The following is a 20,481-nucleotide window of genomic DNA, read 5'->3' as shown; positions in this document are numbered from 1 at the left end:
TTTCCAACATTGCTAACTAAATGGTAATGGTAAAAATAATAAGAAATGATAGTGAAAATGATTTTACCCTCTTCCAATCGTTTTTTAAGATTACCGATACAACATATACTTTAGGTCCAATTAGCCCACATCTAGCTATCTAAGCACAACTGATTGCATGTATGAGGTTCATCTTTAGGGAGACTAAAACCTCCATTAGAGAAGCAACTCTAATAATTCATGTTTTTATCAATATACTGTATCAAATTAACTTAAAACTTGATCGTTTATTTGTGTCCTTGTCAAGAACTGCCATGCACTCGTGTTGTTACTTGGTTTGCCACTGTCTGAGACTAAGATGGTGTGAGCTGACATTTTAGCTTATGGTATCTTGTCAATCATAGCTTTATTTATTAATGTCATCATATGAGATGGGTTGAGCTATATGACTCTTCTCATGTTCTATTGTTTGATGTGTTTATCGTTTTGTAGATATCGTTCTTATAGATTTAGATCGTTATTGATGTACTCCCTCAATACCCATAAAAGAAGTTGTTTAGAACAACAACACGGTCTTCAAAGCCTAACTTTAACTCCTTGTTTTTTATAAAATTTTTTATCAAAAGGTGGTATATGTATACTTTTACGAAAGTATTTTTCAAGACAAATCTATTCATACGGTTTTCACATTTCTAAATTCAATAACTTAAAAGTTATTCATGATTTATATTCCTAATGTTTGACCCAAATCTTGTCCAAAACGACTTTCTTTATGGGTATAAATGGAGTATTTTTTTATCGACTACTATTATTTTTGAAGTTACCAGAATATTAGTGTTGTATTCGTTTCCACTAATATCATATTGATTTTGTTTTTGTGAAAAAATATAAAAAAATAAAAATGATTTGGCCTGATCATTTCCGATCATTTTCTTACTCCCTCGGAAGCTAGCTTTCCAGAATTTCAAAGTTAACTCAACAGTTGGATTACTTGTTTCAACTTCTAGCTTTTGGCTATGAGAAGCCAAATAGAAGTTAAGGCCTTGTTTAGTTCCCAATGAATTTTACAAAAATTTTCAGATTCCCCATCACACCGAATCTTTAGACGTATGCATGGAGTATTAAATATAGACAAAAATAAAAACTAATTGCACAGTTTGGTCAGAATTGACAAGACAAATCTTTTGAGAGCAACTCCAACCCACCTCCTAAACAAGTTCCTATTATAAATCTAGGGACTTGATCCAAAAAATCAACTCCAACCCACCTCCTACTTGGGCTCCCATTTTCCATGCCCTCCCAAATTATAGATTCAGACCTTCACATCTAGAACCTCTATCCAGTGGATCCCACCCACTTTCCTCTCCCCACCCATAAATCAAGACAAAAATGATAAGGACTTGGTCTGTTTTTTTTTTTCCATTAGAGTTGGGTCTTAATTTGAGCCCCTACTTTTTTTTATCATAGCTTGTAAATAAAAATTTAAAAGCTTAATTTAGAGATTTGGACTGGAGTTGCTCTGAGTCTAGTTAGTCCATGATTGGATAATATTTGTCAAATACAAACGAAAGTGCTACAGTATCGATTTTCCAAAAATTTTTGGAACTAAACAAGACCTAAAACAAACAGACCTAAAGACTGAAGTTCCTGCAGTAACTCCATAGTTCCACAAACCAAACACGCTTTGCTCCGCCCGTGAAACACGCTCTCTAAAGTTCGATACCGAAATTCACCTTCTGCTTTGCTCTGCTCGTGAAACACGCTCTGTTTACTTCACTCCGAAATCCAAAAACTTTTCAAGATTCCCTGTCACATCAAATCTTACGGCATATGCATGGAGCATTAAATATAGATGAAAACAAAAACTAATTGCACAGTTTGTCTGTAAATCGTGAGATGAATCTTTTAAGCTTAGTTACTCTATGATTGGATAATGTTTGACAAATAAAAACGAAAGTGCTACAGTGTCGAAATTCGAAATTTTTTCGGATCTAAACAAGGCCAGTTGGATACCAAAATTCACCCCAGGGAGAAAAAAACGCCCCTCCGTCCATGCATGCGGATGCGGGCCCTCCCAAAACGCCCCTCCTCTTTCGAGCGGGTTGCATGGTGGTGATGGAGCGCGGGGCGAACGACGGTTGAAGCTGGACAGTGGAGGCTCGCGAGCCGTGACGGACAAGGCGAAGCAAAGGGAGACAGGAAGGGCCAAGTGGATATGAAAGAGAGAAGGGAAAGAAAGGGAAAATAGAAGGGGAGGGGAAAAAAATAAAAGAAGAGAAAAAGATAAATGTATTATAAATATTTTACCATTTTTATGCACAGAAGCAATTTTACCGAGGGTCCTTCTGTTCTTCTAGAGAAGCTATCTGGAGCCAAATAATGCTGCTCCACCCAAGGAGCTGGAGATCTATAACAAATGCACCCTAATAAAAGAAAATAATTCATATAAAAGAATAAAAGATGGTGAACGCGCCTCGAATACGCTTAACTCGGACGCTGAAGAGTGTATTTTATTCTTTGAATAAAACATAGGGAAACTACTTTTCTTAAAGAAAAAGACCTCATAAAAAGATGGAGCACCCTGCCTCTGCGTTCATAGCAAGCAGCAGCACATTCGAATATTGGGCATTAGAACTGACAAAGGATGTATTGAAATTCAACAGAGAGGATGATGTACTTGGACAACTACATCTCTTCAATTCGATCGATATGTTTGGTGTATGCCCCGAATACAGGGAATGAAGACCAACAAATGCTGAAGCTACAAGTAAATTAAATCGACCAGCCCAAAAATTAGATACATCCCTCTCGTATAAGCTGACCAGCCCGGTGATCAGAATAGGTACTTGGACAACACGTACTTGGGGGCAGGCCTCCTGTCCCCGAGCCAGTGCTGCATGTGCACGCCGATGGCGTCCAGGTGCTGCCCGCTCCGGCCGTGGAACCCCACCACCTTCCCCTCCGTCGTCGCCGACGAGAAGTAGGATCCGAACTCGTCGCCGAAAGGCCCGTACTTGCCCCTGTTGGTGATGAACGTCAGCGACCTCAGGACCCGGGGCCCGTCCTCCCTGTTAGTGTTGTAGTAGCCGTACACGCACGTCAGCACCTCGTGCGGGAAGTCCAGCTTGACCTGCACATGCGTTCAAGGGAAAAACGATGTCACGATGCTGAAGAAAGATGCAGGCCTCGTAGTCATAGCATAGCATAGCATAGCATAGCATATAGTGGCAAGGGGATGGAGATGGATGAACATGCGAGAAACTTGATTCAGCAGTAGCACTCACCCTGTGGGTTATGTGGCCGCTGTTCCCATGCCTTGAAGACCAGATGGAGTGGCCACTCCTGTCATACTCGATCTGTATCGACCCGATGAATGCTCCTCTCATGATGTAGATTTGCTTCACGCCAGTGTAAACTCCGTCGTCCCACGCCCGGCCTCCCTCCCCACCCCATGGTCCTGGTCCCATAGGAACCGGTTCTTTCACCATGCCATAAGCAACCTGCAAAACGATTAGAGTGTATGGATCACTGTCTGTTTCAGCTATCTCCCCTGCAGAAATGCTGGTGATGGTTCCACGTTTCCCAACCGGATTCAGAGTTTCAGGCTCGCAAGAATTTTAGTTACCTCATTGTCTGTATATGTATTGCTCGGCGCTTGAGCAAGCATGTTGTACTGTACCGATGGGCTAGTCGCGGTCTTTGGTCTGCTAACAAATCGCTGTGATGCCAATTTGCCTTCCTGAACATGAACTCCAATTCCATCGATGTACCACCCCTCCCTGCCATGAAATCCTACTATCCTTCCATTTGTAAAACTTGTGGAGAAGTATGTGCCATACTCATCCCCATATGGTCCATATGTCCGCTTGTTCGTGTGAAACGTTAGAGATCTGACCACGGTTGGGCCCATGATTATTGCTGAATCATAGAACCCGGTTATATGAGTCAACACCTCTGACGGGAAATCAAATATTATCTGCCAAGACAAAAGTTGTCAGAACATCCCAACCTGATAAACGTTACTGTTCAGCAACAAAACTGATACAGCAGTTACATTACCTTGTCAGGTATAACACCTCCACTGAATCCATGCTTGTTACCCCATACTGCCTGCCCATTTCGATCATACAGAACCTTAATAGAAGAAATTCCCACTGCACGTGTTAAATTGATCTGCCACACACCAGTGTATACACCGTCATCAAATATGGTGCCACCACTTCCACCCCAGGGACCATAAGTTTGAGGGCTGCTCATGGCTGCAGCTCCTGTATCTCCATAATAACTGGGGAAAGAAACCATCTGCAAGGCGAAGTTGAGATTTCAGAATTTAAAGTTTGTACAATTATCTGATAACAAGCGAACAGGATGCATATGGTAGGCTAGTTTGTCACACCTTGTTCCAGAGCGCTCCATCATTGTAGTCAGGTGATGGGTTTGTATATTGCTGCTTGGGCTGATTGCTAGCATAAACAGCATAGCTATCGCCTCTATCTCGCACGGCGAGAACCATGTCAGGTCCAGTATCACCACTGAAACCATAGCCATTTCTACTTTGTGAGCTTGGGAGGCTCATAGGTGAAGCTGGAGAATTCATCGGATTTGGAAAATGCACTTGCTTCAGGTAGAAACCTATTGAGTTGAGATATGACCCAGACCGCCCATGAAATCCAATGATCTTGCCGCTGCTCACTGGAAGTGAGAAAGGTGTCCCATCTTCGGTGCCGAAAGGTCCATACGTCGAACTGTTGCTCTGAAATGTCAATGATCTTATGATGACCGGTGTCCCACAAACAGATCCATAGTGCCCACTTACAGACACAAGGACTTCATCTGGAAAATCTAGTTTCACCTGCAGATTATACAAAGCATGAACAGTTTTGTCAAACAGACATGAAAACTGACTTGAAGTTCTGAACTTCTTCATCAACACAGAAGACTTGTCTGGATTAGAATAGAGATACAATTAGGCTTGTCGAGTACAAACTCATTGCAGCTAGAGTAAATCAGATTAACAAAATGAAAATTTATCTTTGAAGTTCATCAGCATCCAAATAGGGTTATTTGAGATCAAAATAAATACAAATGCTTCAGGGATGATTTAGTGAAGTATACCTTATCGGTTTCAGAACCTCCATCAGTACCTCCACGTGTTTCTGACCAAACTGACCTTCCTTTCAGATCATACTCAATCCTTATTGAGTCAATAGCTGCACCATGGCCAATCACGATCTGGCGTATTGTTGAGTACACACCGTCATCCCAAGGGTATCCTCCTGTCCCTCCCCAAGGTCCAACCACTATGGGACTCTTTCCATTAATGCTTTTGATGCTCTAGTGGACATAGATAACAACTTTTTGTTAGAACATGGTATCAGAACTTGAATTCTAAAAACTATATGACATATAATAACAAAAACAATTGTGTTTTTAACTTTATTAAATTCATATCCAGCAAAATTGAGTGTTGCTATTGCATTCAGTTGGTAAGTTTTCATGGAAGGAAAAAAGCATCATTGGACGCAAGTCCTGTTCCAGATTCTAAGATTTCCAAGAAAAGGTCCAAAAGTGTCCAATTTCCAAAAATGGCAAATGAAAACTCCAAATGGTTTATCACGTGCTGTGATCCCAACTATTCTGCACAATTATACGATGGCATTTTTGAAGGTTCTATGCATACTTAGAAGTTCATTGGACCATTACCGACACACATCTGTTTTGGAAAACAATCACAGAAATATCTGTGTGCACGTGCACATACAAGCTTACAAACAAACAAAAGAAAGTACCATTTTTCGTTGCGCAAATAGGCTCAACCGCACAAGCACTTGAGAGTCAGAGAACTGAGCTTATGCCTTCTACTACCCCCTGCTATCGTGTTGTGAGTTTAATAAGACAAGAAGAAGCATGCCCCTGCCAATTTATAGGATGACTAAAGCAAAGGATGCCAGGGCGAAACCAGCCACTAGTCACAACTCGCAAGCAGGCGGCAGCGCTAACGGTTGAGGAGACCTGAAAGCAAACAAGGGAACTAGATTCTCTGACCTACTGGAGCCAATTCACGCACACAGTTTCCATGACGCGATTATCAGTCTGTTTCCAGCCCCTCATATTCGTCTTTTACTGATCTGCAATCCCAGGCCACACCGACCTTTGCATGATTCCCTGCAAACTAGCGATGGGAAATTAAAGAAGCCACATTTCTTATGATATGAGTCCTGCAATATAATGTTTTTTTCTTTCACTCGTTATTCTGCCTGTTGTGAGTGGAGGTGATGTGGTGGCACTCACCTAGCAAATGTAACTTGCTGGGTTCTTGATTCCATCTTCGAGAAGGGGTTGCTTGCTTGCACTTCACCGGGCTAGTCTTGACTTCGTTTCAACAAGTGGACACATTGACTAAACATGGCAATCAGTTTCATGAACCCTAGTTCTGCAGCATGGCTAATTTCATCAATCTGGACAGTAAGTCAAATAAAAATCATAAATAGAAAAAAAAAACAGTAGAAAAGGATTACCCAATCAATCTGGCAATGTGCTCTCCGCGTGCTTCAACTTTCGAAGCGCCGACGAGCTCGATGCCGTCTTGGCCCCGCGCGCCTCCCGGCCACGCTAAAAACGAATTTGGTGGGGATCTCGTTTTCCGCCATACTCGCCTTTATGAACTGGAGAGCAACGCCTGCGCGTTGGCGTTAGGGAATCGCGGGGAGAGCGATCCACACCCACACGCTGCTAGCGCGCGCGCGCGCGCCGCTCGTCCGAAGGCGGAAGCGAAGCGTCGGACGCGACGGCGGACGTGACCGAATCGGGGAGGGTCGCTGCTTCGCCTGACGCTCAACAGACAACAGCCACCAGCTCACCACCCAAGGCATCCATCACCGTCAGCCTATCACGTTTGCGGCTGGGCGGGCAGGTTCGCAGCATACGGCGCCATCACCGGCGTATCGAGGATCGGAATATATTTCTCCACGGCGAATGCGACGGCTTCACGGCGCCGGCACATTTTCCACCGACGTGGAGCAGAAGAACGCATAGGGGGCCAGGGCTGGCTCCGCAAGAGTCGTTCTAAATTCTACTCGCTAAATCATTCTTTAGCACTCGCATAAAAATCAGTTTTCTGTATCTTTTTATTCTTCAATGGTCTTTATAAATCTCATGTGCACTCTATGAAAGTTATTCTCATCTTCTATTTTTAGCTAACAAAAAATCCGAAATAAAAGTGACTATATTTGAATAACCATTTAGAAAAGCTGTTGTAGTATAGTTTTTTTTATTAAAACCTTTATTGCTAATCTTTAACATTTAGCAAGGATTTAAAGAGTCTCTTGAAGTTACTCTTATTGTTTATTTATTTTGGTTTTGGTTTTGATTTGATGTGAAATTAATAATTTGAAAACCCATTTCAAAAAAAAGAGGAGAACCACAAGTCGTTGACACCAATGAGAAGATAATAGATCACAGCTAGACACGTTGAGAATCTATTTGCCAAACACCTCCGGGGCGAATTTGGTGGCTGGAGGTGGCGTAGTTTACCAGCATATTGAAAAAAATCCTCTTGTTTGTCCCACACCAAAGCACAGGTCTAAGGCCAGGTCCGTCTCACGTGAGCTACGGTACCACTGTGTATGTGTGGGGTAGAGCTTTGGGGGTTTTCTCGGCCTGCGTGAGAAGGTCTTCTTCTTCTTAAGCACAATGCCTGGGGCTGTCTCCCCTGCGAGTCGAGTTTTTTTACATGAGGCCTTTTTTAGTTACAAAATTTTTAGTAAAATGAGTACTGTAGCATTTTCGTTTATATTTGATAAATATTGTCCAATCATAGACTAAATAGGTTCAAAAGATTCGTCTCTCAAATTATATGTAAATTGTGTAATTAGTTATTTTTATCTATATTTAATGCTTCATACATGTGCCGCAAGATTCAGAAAATTTGAAAAATTTTATAATTTTTTTTGGGAACTAAACAAGGCCTGAAGTGATTCTCTAAAAATAACAAAGGTTTAGAGCTAAAAAAGTTTTCTCCTTATTCATTTCAGACACAGAGGATTCTACTTCAGTCTTCACCCAGCGATGCCCTCTGGCTCCCAAGTCCAACAGGAAGATATAATACAGTGCAGTGCTTCTACGCCAGGAGAAGAGCAGCAGGGACAGCTCGAAACGGGAAAGGGTCTCCGTTAGAGCTCGGCATGAAGACGGCCGCGCCTGAAGATGTTGCTGAATTCGTCCTAATCGACAGGTGGAGCAGATGGTCGGCGATCTCGCGGGGAGCCGCCGGCAGGTGGAGCAACACGGGTGAAGATCTCCAGTGGGTCGATGGGCTCGCCGACGGTGACCCTGACCAAGCAGTTCCGCACCCAATCCACCAGGCCCTTCTCCTTGCCCTCTTCGCTTTCGCTGTCGCTGTCGCTTTCTTCTACGCAATTGCATGGCATAGTCAAGTTCATGCCGCGTTATGCCTACAGCCTACTCGCCTGTTTTAACAAGAAGGCGCACATCACGGTTAAGCAATAAGATACAATACACTATGAATCCGTTCAACTCACGGGAACGGATTCCTTTTTTGAAAGACTGTTCGTACGAAGACTAAAGGAGAAACACACATCGGCCAGCGCTAGATGCAACCTTGTGTACCCAAAACATTAGACAAAGTTCTATTTCTTTATTATTATGGTGCCTGGCCCTCAATAGTCTTCAACCGCGGTAAAACATCCGTGCAGGGCCTCTCTAATTCATAGGCTAATACAAGTCTGACATATACATGTACGATCGTGAAACTTTACACCAGAGCAGGGTTCAATAATACAGAGCAAATCCAGGCATCTCGGTGCAATGCGGCGGGTAAACATACAGGAATGTGGCAGGGCACCTGAACAAGGCCACTAGCCGACCTACGGATCGCACAAAAACCTGCTTGGACCTGTTAATTGTTGGAGACAGACAACGGTCAGCATGGGTGGGTTGCAATAAGAAATGGACGTCAAATAGTATAACAGTGCTAGCCAAAGCAAGTTTACATAATCTTATTCTTACCTTCCATCCATATCTGATTATATGCTCAATGGTCCATCAATTCCACTAAGCCAGTCCACGAGGGAGCTTTAGAGAAAGTCCGTTTCCTCCTGATTCCTTCTATAGCAGAAGAGTTGCCGCTGGCCTGATACCATAAATCAAAGTACTCAGTTAAGATGTCAGTTACTGAAATGTTTTAAACGACCGTACATGGTAAAGTCCATATATAACTGAAAGATGAAAGGTAATAATCAAATAAAGAAGAAAATTAATTTAGAAAAGATTAGAACAAACACTAACAAACTTTGATGCAGGTCAGTGGCCTCACAAACATGGCTAAAGTTCAAACAGATTACACAAATGTCAAGCGAACAAACCTTGAGACACAGCCCGCGATCTGTATCGCAGACAGGATAGTCATGAGGGCAGCAGGATTTGTTATCCTTGCAGCAAACTGCATTGTCCAGTTCACAACAGCTCCAGGAAAGACAAAAGCCCAAGATACGCCACGAGCAACAACAGGTGGATCCTTCAGGACAGTATGTAAGCAGACTGCACTTGGTTGGACCTGGGCCTGGTGAAGGAGGAGGATTGGGGCTTGATTTGGTAGGAAATGATGCCATCATGTTTATACCGCAGACACCCTTGGAATCACCAGTGTTTCGATGCATATGCATATAGCCCTTCATTCCCCAACTTTCACCCCAAGAGTTTTTCACAATCCAGTAATCCTTGCCACCTTCAGAGCCATAACCCACAATTAGCACAGCATGATCAAGAGATGTTGGACATGGACCATCAAAGATACCCTGCATAAGAAAATATTAGAAGGGAAGCAAAATAATTGGTTACTGTTCTGTAACACGTGTCAGTGACAGGAGAAACTAATTATGTATCTGTACCTGGGAGTATAGTTGAAATGCTCTAGCGCTGCCACATATTCCTACACTAACTGGTTGCTGGGCAACAGCCTGAAGTAACAAATCTTCTTTGTTGGAAGGTACATCAGAGTAACCATCAATTGTCACAATTCGCTTTTTCAGCTGTAATATAAACAAACACATCACATAAACATGGCATGGCACTAAACAGTTTTTTTTAGAGAAAAGGTTTCCCCCGCTTTATTGACATAAAGCGAGGCACTAAACAGTTTGTGCAGGTACTTTTCTGAAACCCCATGTTACCTTGTTCTTGTTACATGTCCCATCTGCTTCACGATAGGGGTAGTCCTCCTCTGTGTCAATTCCACCATTTTTAACCACAAACTTATAAGCATAATCCATGAGGCCACCACCACAGCCACTATTATAAGATCTGTCACAGTCAATTAGTTCCTGTTCAGAAAGACTGACCAGAGAGCCTGTCTTGATTTTGTTTATTCCTTCCATAGCACCTGTAGCGGAAAAACTCCAGCAAGCTCCTGAACACCAATAAAGAAATTAAGACACATTAATTTGTGGCACATACAATGATTGCAAATAGGTACCAAATTAACACCAAAATTTAAAGGAGAATTATCATCAAAAGGGGCTTCAACAGAAGGGGGAAAAAACTAGATACAAGTCAAGGACTCAAGGAAGACTATGCCAAAGCAGATCAGACTATTGCCAAGCATCATTCCTACTAGTACTTCTACTACATTGTAAAACAAGTTTTTTGAGAAGGCCCTTGTGTGTGTGTATTATATAAGATGTATAAATGCTCCCCCCCCCCAATTTTTAATGTAGCCACCCTGATATATCACTAAATCCCTAACAGACACTGGATTGCTGGAAGCATAAGCACTGAGCCACTTATATTTCCAACAATCTTATGAACTTCATAATGGCCAGGTGCATTACATACATAATATATTCAAGACACGTACGTCTATTTCAATTTCCAACAGTAATTAGAAGCTAAAAGTCTATCCATATACTCCGTATGCAATTCATCAGTGCAACATTGTAAACAGAAACAAGACATGTAGCTGACTTCTCAATGAACGCAATGAAGAATCTCACATGGATTGTGAAACTTATTTTGAAGGATTTTTGCATGTGACTTTTGATCTCTGACATATCTAGCTGTCGCCAGATCATTCAAATGACTTAATTTAACTCTAAGTACAGGTGGTAGTCATTTCCTGACTTTGTTATAGCAAAAACTCGTGTTGTTTGGATCTAGTGCCTGGAAAGAGCTAAAAAGCTTCAAATGACTGAGACCATACAGTTTGAAACTTCTAGTTAGTACAATTGCATATGATCATGTAAACAAAACATTTAAGGTTGACTTGTGTCACATCCTCTGAGGCACTAAGCATTGGAAAAATTATAATCGGACAAGATGAGAAACACCAGAGGCATGATTTAATCGAGTATAGAAAAGCAAACGAGCTATTCTTGTCGACTGACCAATCACCCATGTTTCAGTGCACCGGATGAATTTGAAAAGTTTCATCAGCCTCGGCTCCCTTCAACTGTTAAGCTTAATTCTACGAATCGAACTTACTCCTTGGGAAGGGTCAAATGGATTAACTCCCTACTGTGTGCTTCGTTTAGATGTGTTAACCATAGAGTTGCCAATGGTGTCCCTAACAAGCAATCTTCTGAACTGTGATGTGGGAAACAGATGGGTCTTGCAAATACCAACCTAAGCAAAGCAAAGCATAGAGTAGATGGAGTAAACGGACGCTCACCGCAGCTGCCTTGGTCCTTGACCTTGGTGACGGCCCCATTCTCCCTCCAGTCCAGCGCATCGGGCACCGCGCCCAGACCGCCGTCGAGGCCCCGGTACACGGGCGCGGCGGGGCTCCGGAGCGCCGCCGCCCCCGCCGCGATGCGGCCGAGCCGCGCGGCCCGGAACTCCTCGTGTGTCAGGTCCGCGAAGGCGTTGAGCGCGAGCGTGTAGGACGGGGGCGCGCCGCCGCCACCAGCGGCGTTGACGCGGGCGTTATGCGCGGCGACGAAGGCCGCGTTGTCCGCGAACACGGCCAGCCGCGCCGCGCGCTCCTCGGGCGTGGCGTAGGCCTTCCCGTGCTCCGCGCACCACGCGTCGAACAGCGCCTCGTACGCCCGCGGGTCCCCGCTGGTGCCAGCGCCAGCGCCAGCGCCAGCGGTGGCTGCCGCCGCGGCCGAGGCGGCGAGCAGCAGCAAGAGAAGGTGGAGGACGGAGGGCATTTTCTGGCGATTCCACCTTCCACAGCACTCCTTGCGCCTGCTCGGGGCGGAGTTTTAAGGAGGGTTTGGATTGTACGTGTACGGATCGGAGCCGTACGCCGGAGAGCGGAGAAGTGTGGAGAAGATATGGCGACGACTAGACGAGCGCGCTAGGAGAGCAAGAGCAAGAGCAAGGCAGGCGGCGGATTGGGAGGAGAGGTTTCTGATGAACAAGCCACAAAGAAAGCGACGGCCGACTCGGGGTCGGGGGCAGCGCAGCGAGCAGATTGGTCCAGGTGTGTGATACACGTGGGAAGAACAGGGCGGGTAGGTTGGGGAACCGCCTCTGCGTGTTTGGTTAGGCTTTGGGGCCGGCATCATGCCACGCAGCGTCCGAGCGACGCAGTTTCATCGGTGAATTTTTTTTGGATAGACTCGCGCGAGTTCATTCTTTTACGGGGTGTTTGGGTTGTGTGTTAGTAAAATTTAATAGGTACCGTATATGGTAGCATTTTTGTTTAATTTAATAATTAGTATTTTAGTTTTGTAAATTATTTTTAAGCTGTGTTTTTAGTTTCGTAAATAGTACTCTTTCGTCCTAAATTATAAGTCATTTTAAAAATTTTGGAGAATCAAAGTATCTCAAGTTTAACTAAATTTATATGATAGGATAATTTATATTTATGATATCAACTAACCATTAGGTTTCTTCATTAATTATATTTTCATAGTATATTTATTTGATGCCACAAAACTTTGTAATTTTTTCTATAATTTTGGTCAAACTTGAGATGTTTTAACTCTCCAAGATTCTTGAAATAACTTATAATTTAAGATGGAGGGAGTATTGTGGGGGGATAGACCCCTATACCCTTACGGCTAGACTTGGGCCAGGAGGCTTGGCCCATTACGAGACGAGTTCAAGGCTTGGTCCGACAGCCTGGAGTTTCGCGCAAGGAAGCAAGATGTGGAGATCAAGCAGGATTCTAGTCGGTTAGAATAGGAATTGATATCGAACTATCCATGGCAATTGTAACCGGCTAGGATTAGTTTCTAGATCTGTAACCCTGCCCTCCAGACTATATAAGGAGGGGCAAGGGACCCCCCTAGGACATCATATTCTCTCAGCACAAATCAATACAACCAGACGCAGGACGTAGGTATTACGCCAACTCGGCGGCCGAACCTGGATAAAAAGTTTGCCCGTGTCTTGCGTCACCATCGAGTTCGTAGTTTGCGCACCGTCTACCGATAAACTACTACCGTGGGTATACCCCAAGGTAGACTGCCGACTAGCTTTCGTCGACAGTGGCGCGCCAGGTAGGGGGTGTGCGTGCAACTTCTCCGGCGAACAAGATGGTCACGATCCCAGCTTCCGCGACCGTGCCCGAAGGCCTCACGTTCACCGTCGGCCAGATCACGTGGACGACGTGCAGCGGCGGCTTCGCGACCACGGTTCCGAAAGAGATCCAGATCCAATCTGAGATCACGCCGTCTCCGACCACACGCATGACGGCACCAAGCTCCCGACCACCGTTCCCGCTCTACAAGGGAAAGGAGATCGACTGCTCGGACCTCCTCCAAGCGCTCGATCACGCTGACTCCAAGCTACTCGAAGTCTCCCAACTAATAGATGGAGTTCTGCGCCGGCCCGACCAAGCTGCTCGAGCGGATTTTTCGAAATTCCGCCGGCCAACTCGTGTCGCCACACACGAACGGCTGGGAACGTCCCTGACGATAACCTCAACCCCCTCAGGACGATCCGTCGAGCTCAAAAAGGAAGACTATCCTTGCGGCCTGAACAACTCGGCCTCTGTTTACTCACAGCATGTCCAATCCGTTTTCAGCAAAGCGAGCTGGTCGCCGACAAGGAACAATCGTCACCATGTCAACATGGTGACCATCCGAGAGCTACGGGACGGCCAGGTTTCCAGCACCAACTCAAGCACCGGCTCCGTCCCCACCGAGGTTATAAACACCGAAGACGAGGGCTACGACCTGGATTTTCCTTCACACCCTCCGGGTTTCGACCGATTCCCGATATTCCCTCCCCGGCGAGGGGATATTGTGTTCAATGTCAGCGCCGACGAACCGGCTGTTGACGGAGAAACAGATGACCAGAGGCAACTCCGCGAACAGCGTAACGCCGATCGCGCCCGACGGCGTGCGGACGAGCAACAACAGATGCCACCAAGTAACCTCAACAATGCCTTTGACATGGTCGGGGACCAGCCGGTCTACAAAACGCCAAGCGCCAACGTGGCTGTCGCCATGGCCAACCTGGATCGGCTTCCTGACACCCCCGAATGCCAGGGAGTCCGGACCAGCATCCGAGCACACCTGATCGCCGCGATGGGACAGACAGCCACTCTGCTCAAGAGAGTCCAGGACGTTTCTTATACGGAAGCCGCCTCCGACCAGACTAATCGTAGCCGGGCCTCACCCAGCAGGCGTCACCGCAGCCGCTCCCCCGACAACCATCGAGGGGACTCACGGCGCGACGATGGTGGTCGGGACGCCGATGGCCGCCGCCAGCAGAACCGCGCACGCGGCCAAGAAGAAAATCAACACAGGGATCTCCGCCACAACATCCCTCCCAAAGATGCCCGGGACCGCATCAACAGGCGCGCCGCAGAGAGGGCAGTCCACGAAAACCTGCGCCGCATCGAGTACGATGCAACTCACGGTCCTCCGGGCCTAAGGCAGTTCTCCTCACACCTCCGCCAGGTCGTGTGGCCCCGCAATTTCAAACTCGAAAAACTTAAAAAATACGACGGCAAGGAAAATCCAGAGAACTGGATCACTCTCTATGAAATCGCCGTCCGATCAGCGGCAGGAGATGAGCACGTCATGGCTAACTACTTCCCCGTAGTCCTCGACCAGGCTGGTCATCAGTGGCTTCTCGGCTTGCCCGAGGACTCCTTCGACTCTTGGGAAGAGCTACGACAGGCTTTCATCGACAACTTCATCGCCACATGCGAGCAGCCCGGAAACAAGTATGACCTTGAAAGGATAAGAGACAGGAAGAATGAACCTCTGCGCGATTACATCCGACGATTCTCGGATATGCGCCTCAAAATCCCGAAGATTTCTCATGACGAGGCCATATCAACCTTTATCAAGGGCTTGCGTTTCCATGAAGCGCTGAGGAACAAGCTGTTGCGTAAGCGCCCATCAACGGTAGCAGAGCTCCTCGCCACGGCTAAAAATTACGCCGATGCTGATGACGCAGAAAAACTAATCCGAGACGATGCGAGAGGCCCCGACCAGCCCTCCCGACGAGATGACGGTCGTGGTCGCTACGACAACAGAAATCACCGCCGCTCCGACAACCGCGATCACCGAGAGGTTTGGGATCGGCGGCGCGACAGCCGCGATGACTTCAGAGGAAAGCGCCCTCGCGAATACGACCACGAAGTAAATACGGTCAAACGTCCCAATGGACGACGGGACTACCAAGACGACTACAACAAAACGTTGAAGGGACCGTGCCAGCTACACCCAAAATCTAGCCATACGATGGAAGAGTGCCGCGTCCTCAAAAGTATCTATACACGGTGGGCCGCCCAAGAGGACTCCGCCAAGAAAAATAACAAGCGCGACGGGCACGACCACGAAGATGAGGATGAGGACCAAGACAGGGACCCCCGACACCAATACGTCAGCCCCACCGACGTGGTCCACTCCATTTTCGGGGGCAAGGTCTCCACTGAGTCCAAGCGAGAAAGAAAGCTGTTAAAGAGAGCCTGCCTCAACATAGACAGCACGGACGGGCTGATCGCAGATCCGAAATTTCCCGCGTGGTCCCACAGGGAGATCTCGTTCAGCAGGAATGACCAGTGGGCCGCTATCCCAGAGCCGGGTCGTTTCCCACTGATTCTTGATCCCTGCATCAATAGTATCAGATTCGAGCGCGTGCTCGTGGACGGGGGAAGCTCCATCGACATCCTCTTCCGCAACAGCCTGCCCGCCCTCAAGATATCACCGGCGCAACTAAAACCTTACGACGCCCAATTCTGGGGGGTTTTGCCAGGTCAAAGTTCGGTGCCCCTCGGACAGATAACATTGCCTGTCCAATTCGGCACACCCGATCACTTCCGGACGGAGTTCATCAACTTCGTAGTCGCGGACTTCGACGGGACCGACCACGCCATACTGGGCCGCCCATCGCTGACAAAGTTCATGGCAGTCCCGCACTACTCATACCTAGTCCTTAAGATGCCCACGGAGAAGGGTGTCCTAACCGTCAGAGGCAACGTCTACACTGCGTACACCTGCGAAGAAGAAAGCTTCAAGATCACCGAGGCAATTGACCTCTCAATCCGCATGGCGGAAACAGCAAACCAAGCCGCACAGCTGCCCCCCGACCAGCTCCGATTACCTGAGCAGGAGACAGCCAGAAAGAATTCGAAATCCAAGGAGTACAAAGAAGTGCAGCTGGTCGAAGGCAACCCCGAGAAGACAGCCCTCATCGGGGCTAACCTGGATCCAAAATAGGAAGACGCGCTCGTCAGGTTTCTAAGGGACAACGTGAGCGTTTTCGCATGGAAACCCGCAGACATGCCCGGTGTCCCACGAAACCTGATCGAGCACTCCTTAAACGTCTCGAAGACCGCAAGACCAATCAAGCAAAAACTGCGACGGTTCGCTCGTGACAAAAAGGAGGCTATTAGGACAGAAATAACACGGCTTCTAGCAGCCGGATTCATAAAAGAAGTGTATCATCCCGATTGGCTCGCCAATCCGGTTCTTGTACGCAAAAAGAATAATGAATGGAGAATGTGCGTTGATTACACCGATCTCAACAAACACTGTCCTAAAGATCCTTTTGGTCTTCCTCGCATCGACGAGGTGGTCGACTCAACGGCCGGATGCGAACTCCTCTCCTTTCTAGATTGCTACTCTGGTTATCACCAGATCTCATTAAAGGAAGAAGATCAGATCAAAACATCCTTCATCACACCCTTCGGCGCATACTGTTACACTACCATGTCTTTCGGACTTAAAAACGCCGGGGCCACTTATCAAAGGGCCATCCAGCAATGCCTCCACGACGAGATTCGCGATGACCTCGTCGAGGCCTATGTGGACGACGTGGTCGTAAAAACAAGGGACGCGAGCACCCTAATCGACAACTTAGACCGAACCTTCAAGGCACTCAATAGGTACAAGTGGAAGCTCAACCCCAAGAAATGCATTTTCGGCGTTCCTTCCGGTCTACTGCTCGGCAACGTCGTCAGTTGCGACGGCATACGACCAAACCCTTCAAAAGTCAAAGCCGTACTCGACATGCGACCACCGAAGAACGTCAAGGATATTCAGAAGCTAACCGGATGCATGGCCGCCCTCAGTCGTTTCATCTCAAGGCTGGGAGAAAAAGGCCTCCCTTTCTTCAAACTACTGAAAGCGTCAGAAAAATTCTCTTGGACAGAAGAAGCCGACGCTGCGTTCACTCAGCTTAAGACCTTCCTCACTTCACCGCCTGTCCTCACAGCGCCTCAGCCCAATGAAGACCTACTCCTTTACATTGCTGCAACCGACAGGGTTGTTTCCACGACAATAGTGGTCGAGCGAGATGAACCAGGTCACGTCTTCAAGGTCCAGAGACCCGTTTACTTCATAAGTGAAGTTTTAAACGAATCCAAGGCCAGGTACCCACAAATACAGAAGCTTATATACGCCATCCTGATAACGTCAAGAAAGCTGAAGCACTACTTCGACGGCCATCGAGTCCTGGTGACAACCAGCTTTCCTCTCGGGGACATCCTGCGCAATAAAGACGCCAATGGCAGAATCGTGAAATGGGCAATGGAATTATGTCCATTTTCCCTAGAGTTCCAGAGTCGCACCACTGTCAAGTCTCAAGCCCTGGTCGATTTCATTGCCGAATGGACGGATCTCAACGAGCCTTCCGTTCCAGATGTCTCAGACCACTGGTCAATGTTCTTTGATGGGTCCTTGAACATCAACGGTGCAGGCGCTGGGATATTGTTCGTATCACCAAACAAGGACAAACTCCGCTACGTCCTTCGGATCCTTTTTCCGGTGTCAAACAATGTCGCCGAATACGAAGCATGCTTACATGGCGTACGACTAGCCGCTGAACTGGGGGTCAAGCGCCTCTATGTCTACGGCGACTCCGCTTTGGTCATCAACCAGCTCAACAAGGAGTGGGACGCAACCCACGAGAAGATGGATCTCTACTGCAAAGAAATTCGCAAATGGGAAACTAACTTCTACGGCATAGAGTACATCCACGTGGTCCGGGATAAGAACCAAGCAGCAGATGCGTTGTCAAAGTTAGGCTCATCTCGGGCCCAAATCCCGCGGGGTATTTTCGTCCAGGACATCCATGAGCCGAGCGTAGGCTCCCCCCTGGTCGACAAACAACCCACCGAGGCAATGCTCATAGATGACGCTACTCCGACAACCGGTGGGCGTGACTGGCGTACCCCGTTCATCAAATACATATCAGACGGGACAGGCTTTCAGGACAAAACAGAGAACGAGCGTCTCATCCGACGATCAAAGAACTACATCCTGGTCGACGGAAAACTCATGCGGAAAAACGCAAGCTCCGAAGTACTGCTCAAGTGCATACCCCAAGATGATGGTATCAAGCTCTTGGAAGACATACACGCCGGATCCTGCGGCAACCACGCCGCATCTAGAACGCTGGTCGGAAAGGCTTTCCGAGCAGGTTTTCATTGGCCAACCGCGGTCAGCGACGCAGAAAAGCTGGTTCGGCATTGCGAAGGATGTCAGTTTTTCGCTAAGAGGACCCACGTACCCGCCCATGAAATTCAAACCATCCCGTCGTCTTGGCCCTTTGCTTGCTGGGGGCTTGACATGATCGGACCATTTAAACCAGCCCCGGGCAATTTCAAGTTTGTCTTCGTGTTAATCGACAAGTTCTCCAAGTGGATTGAATACATGCCCCTGGTCAAGGCAACCTCCGAGAAGGCTGTGGAGTTCCTCAATCAAATCATACACAGATTCGGCATTCCGAACAGCATAATCACCGACCTGGGCACTCAGTTTACTGGCACCACTTTTTGGGATTTCTGCGATGACAGAGGCATAGTCATAAAATATGTGTCAGTGGCACATCCACGTGCCAACGGTCAAGTTGAACGTGCTAACGGAATGATCGTTGACGCCCTAAAGAAAAGGCTGTACACCGAAAACGACAGAGCACCCGGTCGATGGATGAAAGAATTGCCGGCTGTGGTCTGGGGCCTCCGAACTCAGACCAGTCGAAACACAGGGGTGTCTCCCTACTTCATGGTGTACGGTGCAGAGGCGGTCTTGCCGTCCGACATACAGTTCGGATCTCCTAGAATCGAGCACTTCGACCAGGCGACCGCCGACAACGCCAGAGGACTCGAAATCAATTGCATGGAGGAAAAGCGTTTAGTGTCGTGTCTCCGAACAGCAAAATATCTCGCAGCAGTCAGGCGATACTACAACAGGAATGTCAAGGACCGTTCTTTCGTGGTCGGCGATCTGGTGCTTCGATGGAAAACAAGCCAGGAGGGAATGCACAAGCTATCCACTCCCTGGGAAGGACCCTTCGTGGTGACCGAGGTCACACGACCTACGTCCTACAGATTGGCATACCCAGACGGAACACGAGTGCCTAACTCTTGGCACATCGACAAACTGCGACGTTTCTATCCATAAAGTTTTAATGACTTTCTTTTGTAAGTATCTTATAATTTTTGATAATGAAATTCTCTATTTTTGGCCCATACCTTGTCACACACAGCACTCGGCAAAATTCCTGCAACGGATGCTCTTAGCGACAACCAAGACAAATACGGTGACACGTCACTCAGATATTCTTACAGCGCTCAAAACAACAGTCATGACAAAAAGCAAACTTTATTACAAACTTTACATACAAAGTTTACAATAAATACCCTGACGGACAAACACTAGTCTATTCCTACAGACTACTTTATTGGCCTGGCTGCTCGGGCTGATCACCCGCCTGGCCCTGCTGCCCGGACGAAGGGGTCGGGGCCACCGGCGCCTGGCTGGTCGAGACCGCAGGCGTCGACCGCCCATCTCCCGCAACGGACGCGCCCGACAACTCCCTGGCCGACCTATCTGAGCTCGGCTGGTCTGGAGGAGTGGCCGTTCCGCACAGATTGATGTCGCCGATCACTGTCGACGACAAGTCTAGCAGATTACCCCGAAGTTCGTCCGCTTCCTGTGGGCCGACTTCCTTCGGGTACCCCTTCTCCAACCTGCTCAAGTCGACCAGGGGGTAGTGGGCGCGCACCATGCTGAGGACGTGCGCGCCGGCAAACTCCCCGGCGTCCTTCACAAACTGCTGGAGCCAGTCCCACGCCCG

The 20,481-nt window shown here is 47.3% G+C and overlaps 1 protein-coding gene across 1 annotated transcript; it reads right to left on the bottom strand.

The window, feature by feature from the left end:
• LOC8080084 (jacalin-related lectin 3) lies at nt 2,552-12,387 on the bottom strand. The gene is made up of 13 exons (XM_021448189.1): nt 11,663-12,387; nt 10,170-10,405; nt 9,888-10,028; nt 9,363-9,794; nt 9,035-9,130; nt 8,884-8,893; nt 8,211-8,389; nt 5,095-5,313; nt 4,376-4,831; nt 4,039-4,281; nt 3,605-3,955; nt 3,264-3,479; nt 2,552-3,109 (listed from the first exon to the last, which is right to left on the bottom strand). The coding sequence occupies exons 1-13, from the start codon at nt 12,141-12,143 to the stop codon at nt 2,813-2,815; spliced, it is 3,357 nt and encodes a 1,118-aa protein (XP_021303864.1). The 5' UTR covers nt 12,144-12,387; the 3' UTR covers nt 2,552-2,812.

Source organism: Sorghum bicolor, chromosome 9 (assembly GCF_000003195.3).
Source record: "Sorghum bicolor cultivar BTx623 chromosome 9, Sorghum_bicolor_NCBIv3, whole genome shotgun sequence".
NCBI classification, from domain to species: domain Eukaryota; kingdom Viridiplantae; phylum Streptophyta; class Magnoliopsida; order Poales; family Poaceae; genus Sorghum; species Sorghum bicolor.
Note: the sequence above shows the minus strand (reverse complement) of the source record. Positions and strands in the feature narration are given on the sequence as shown.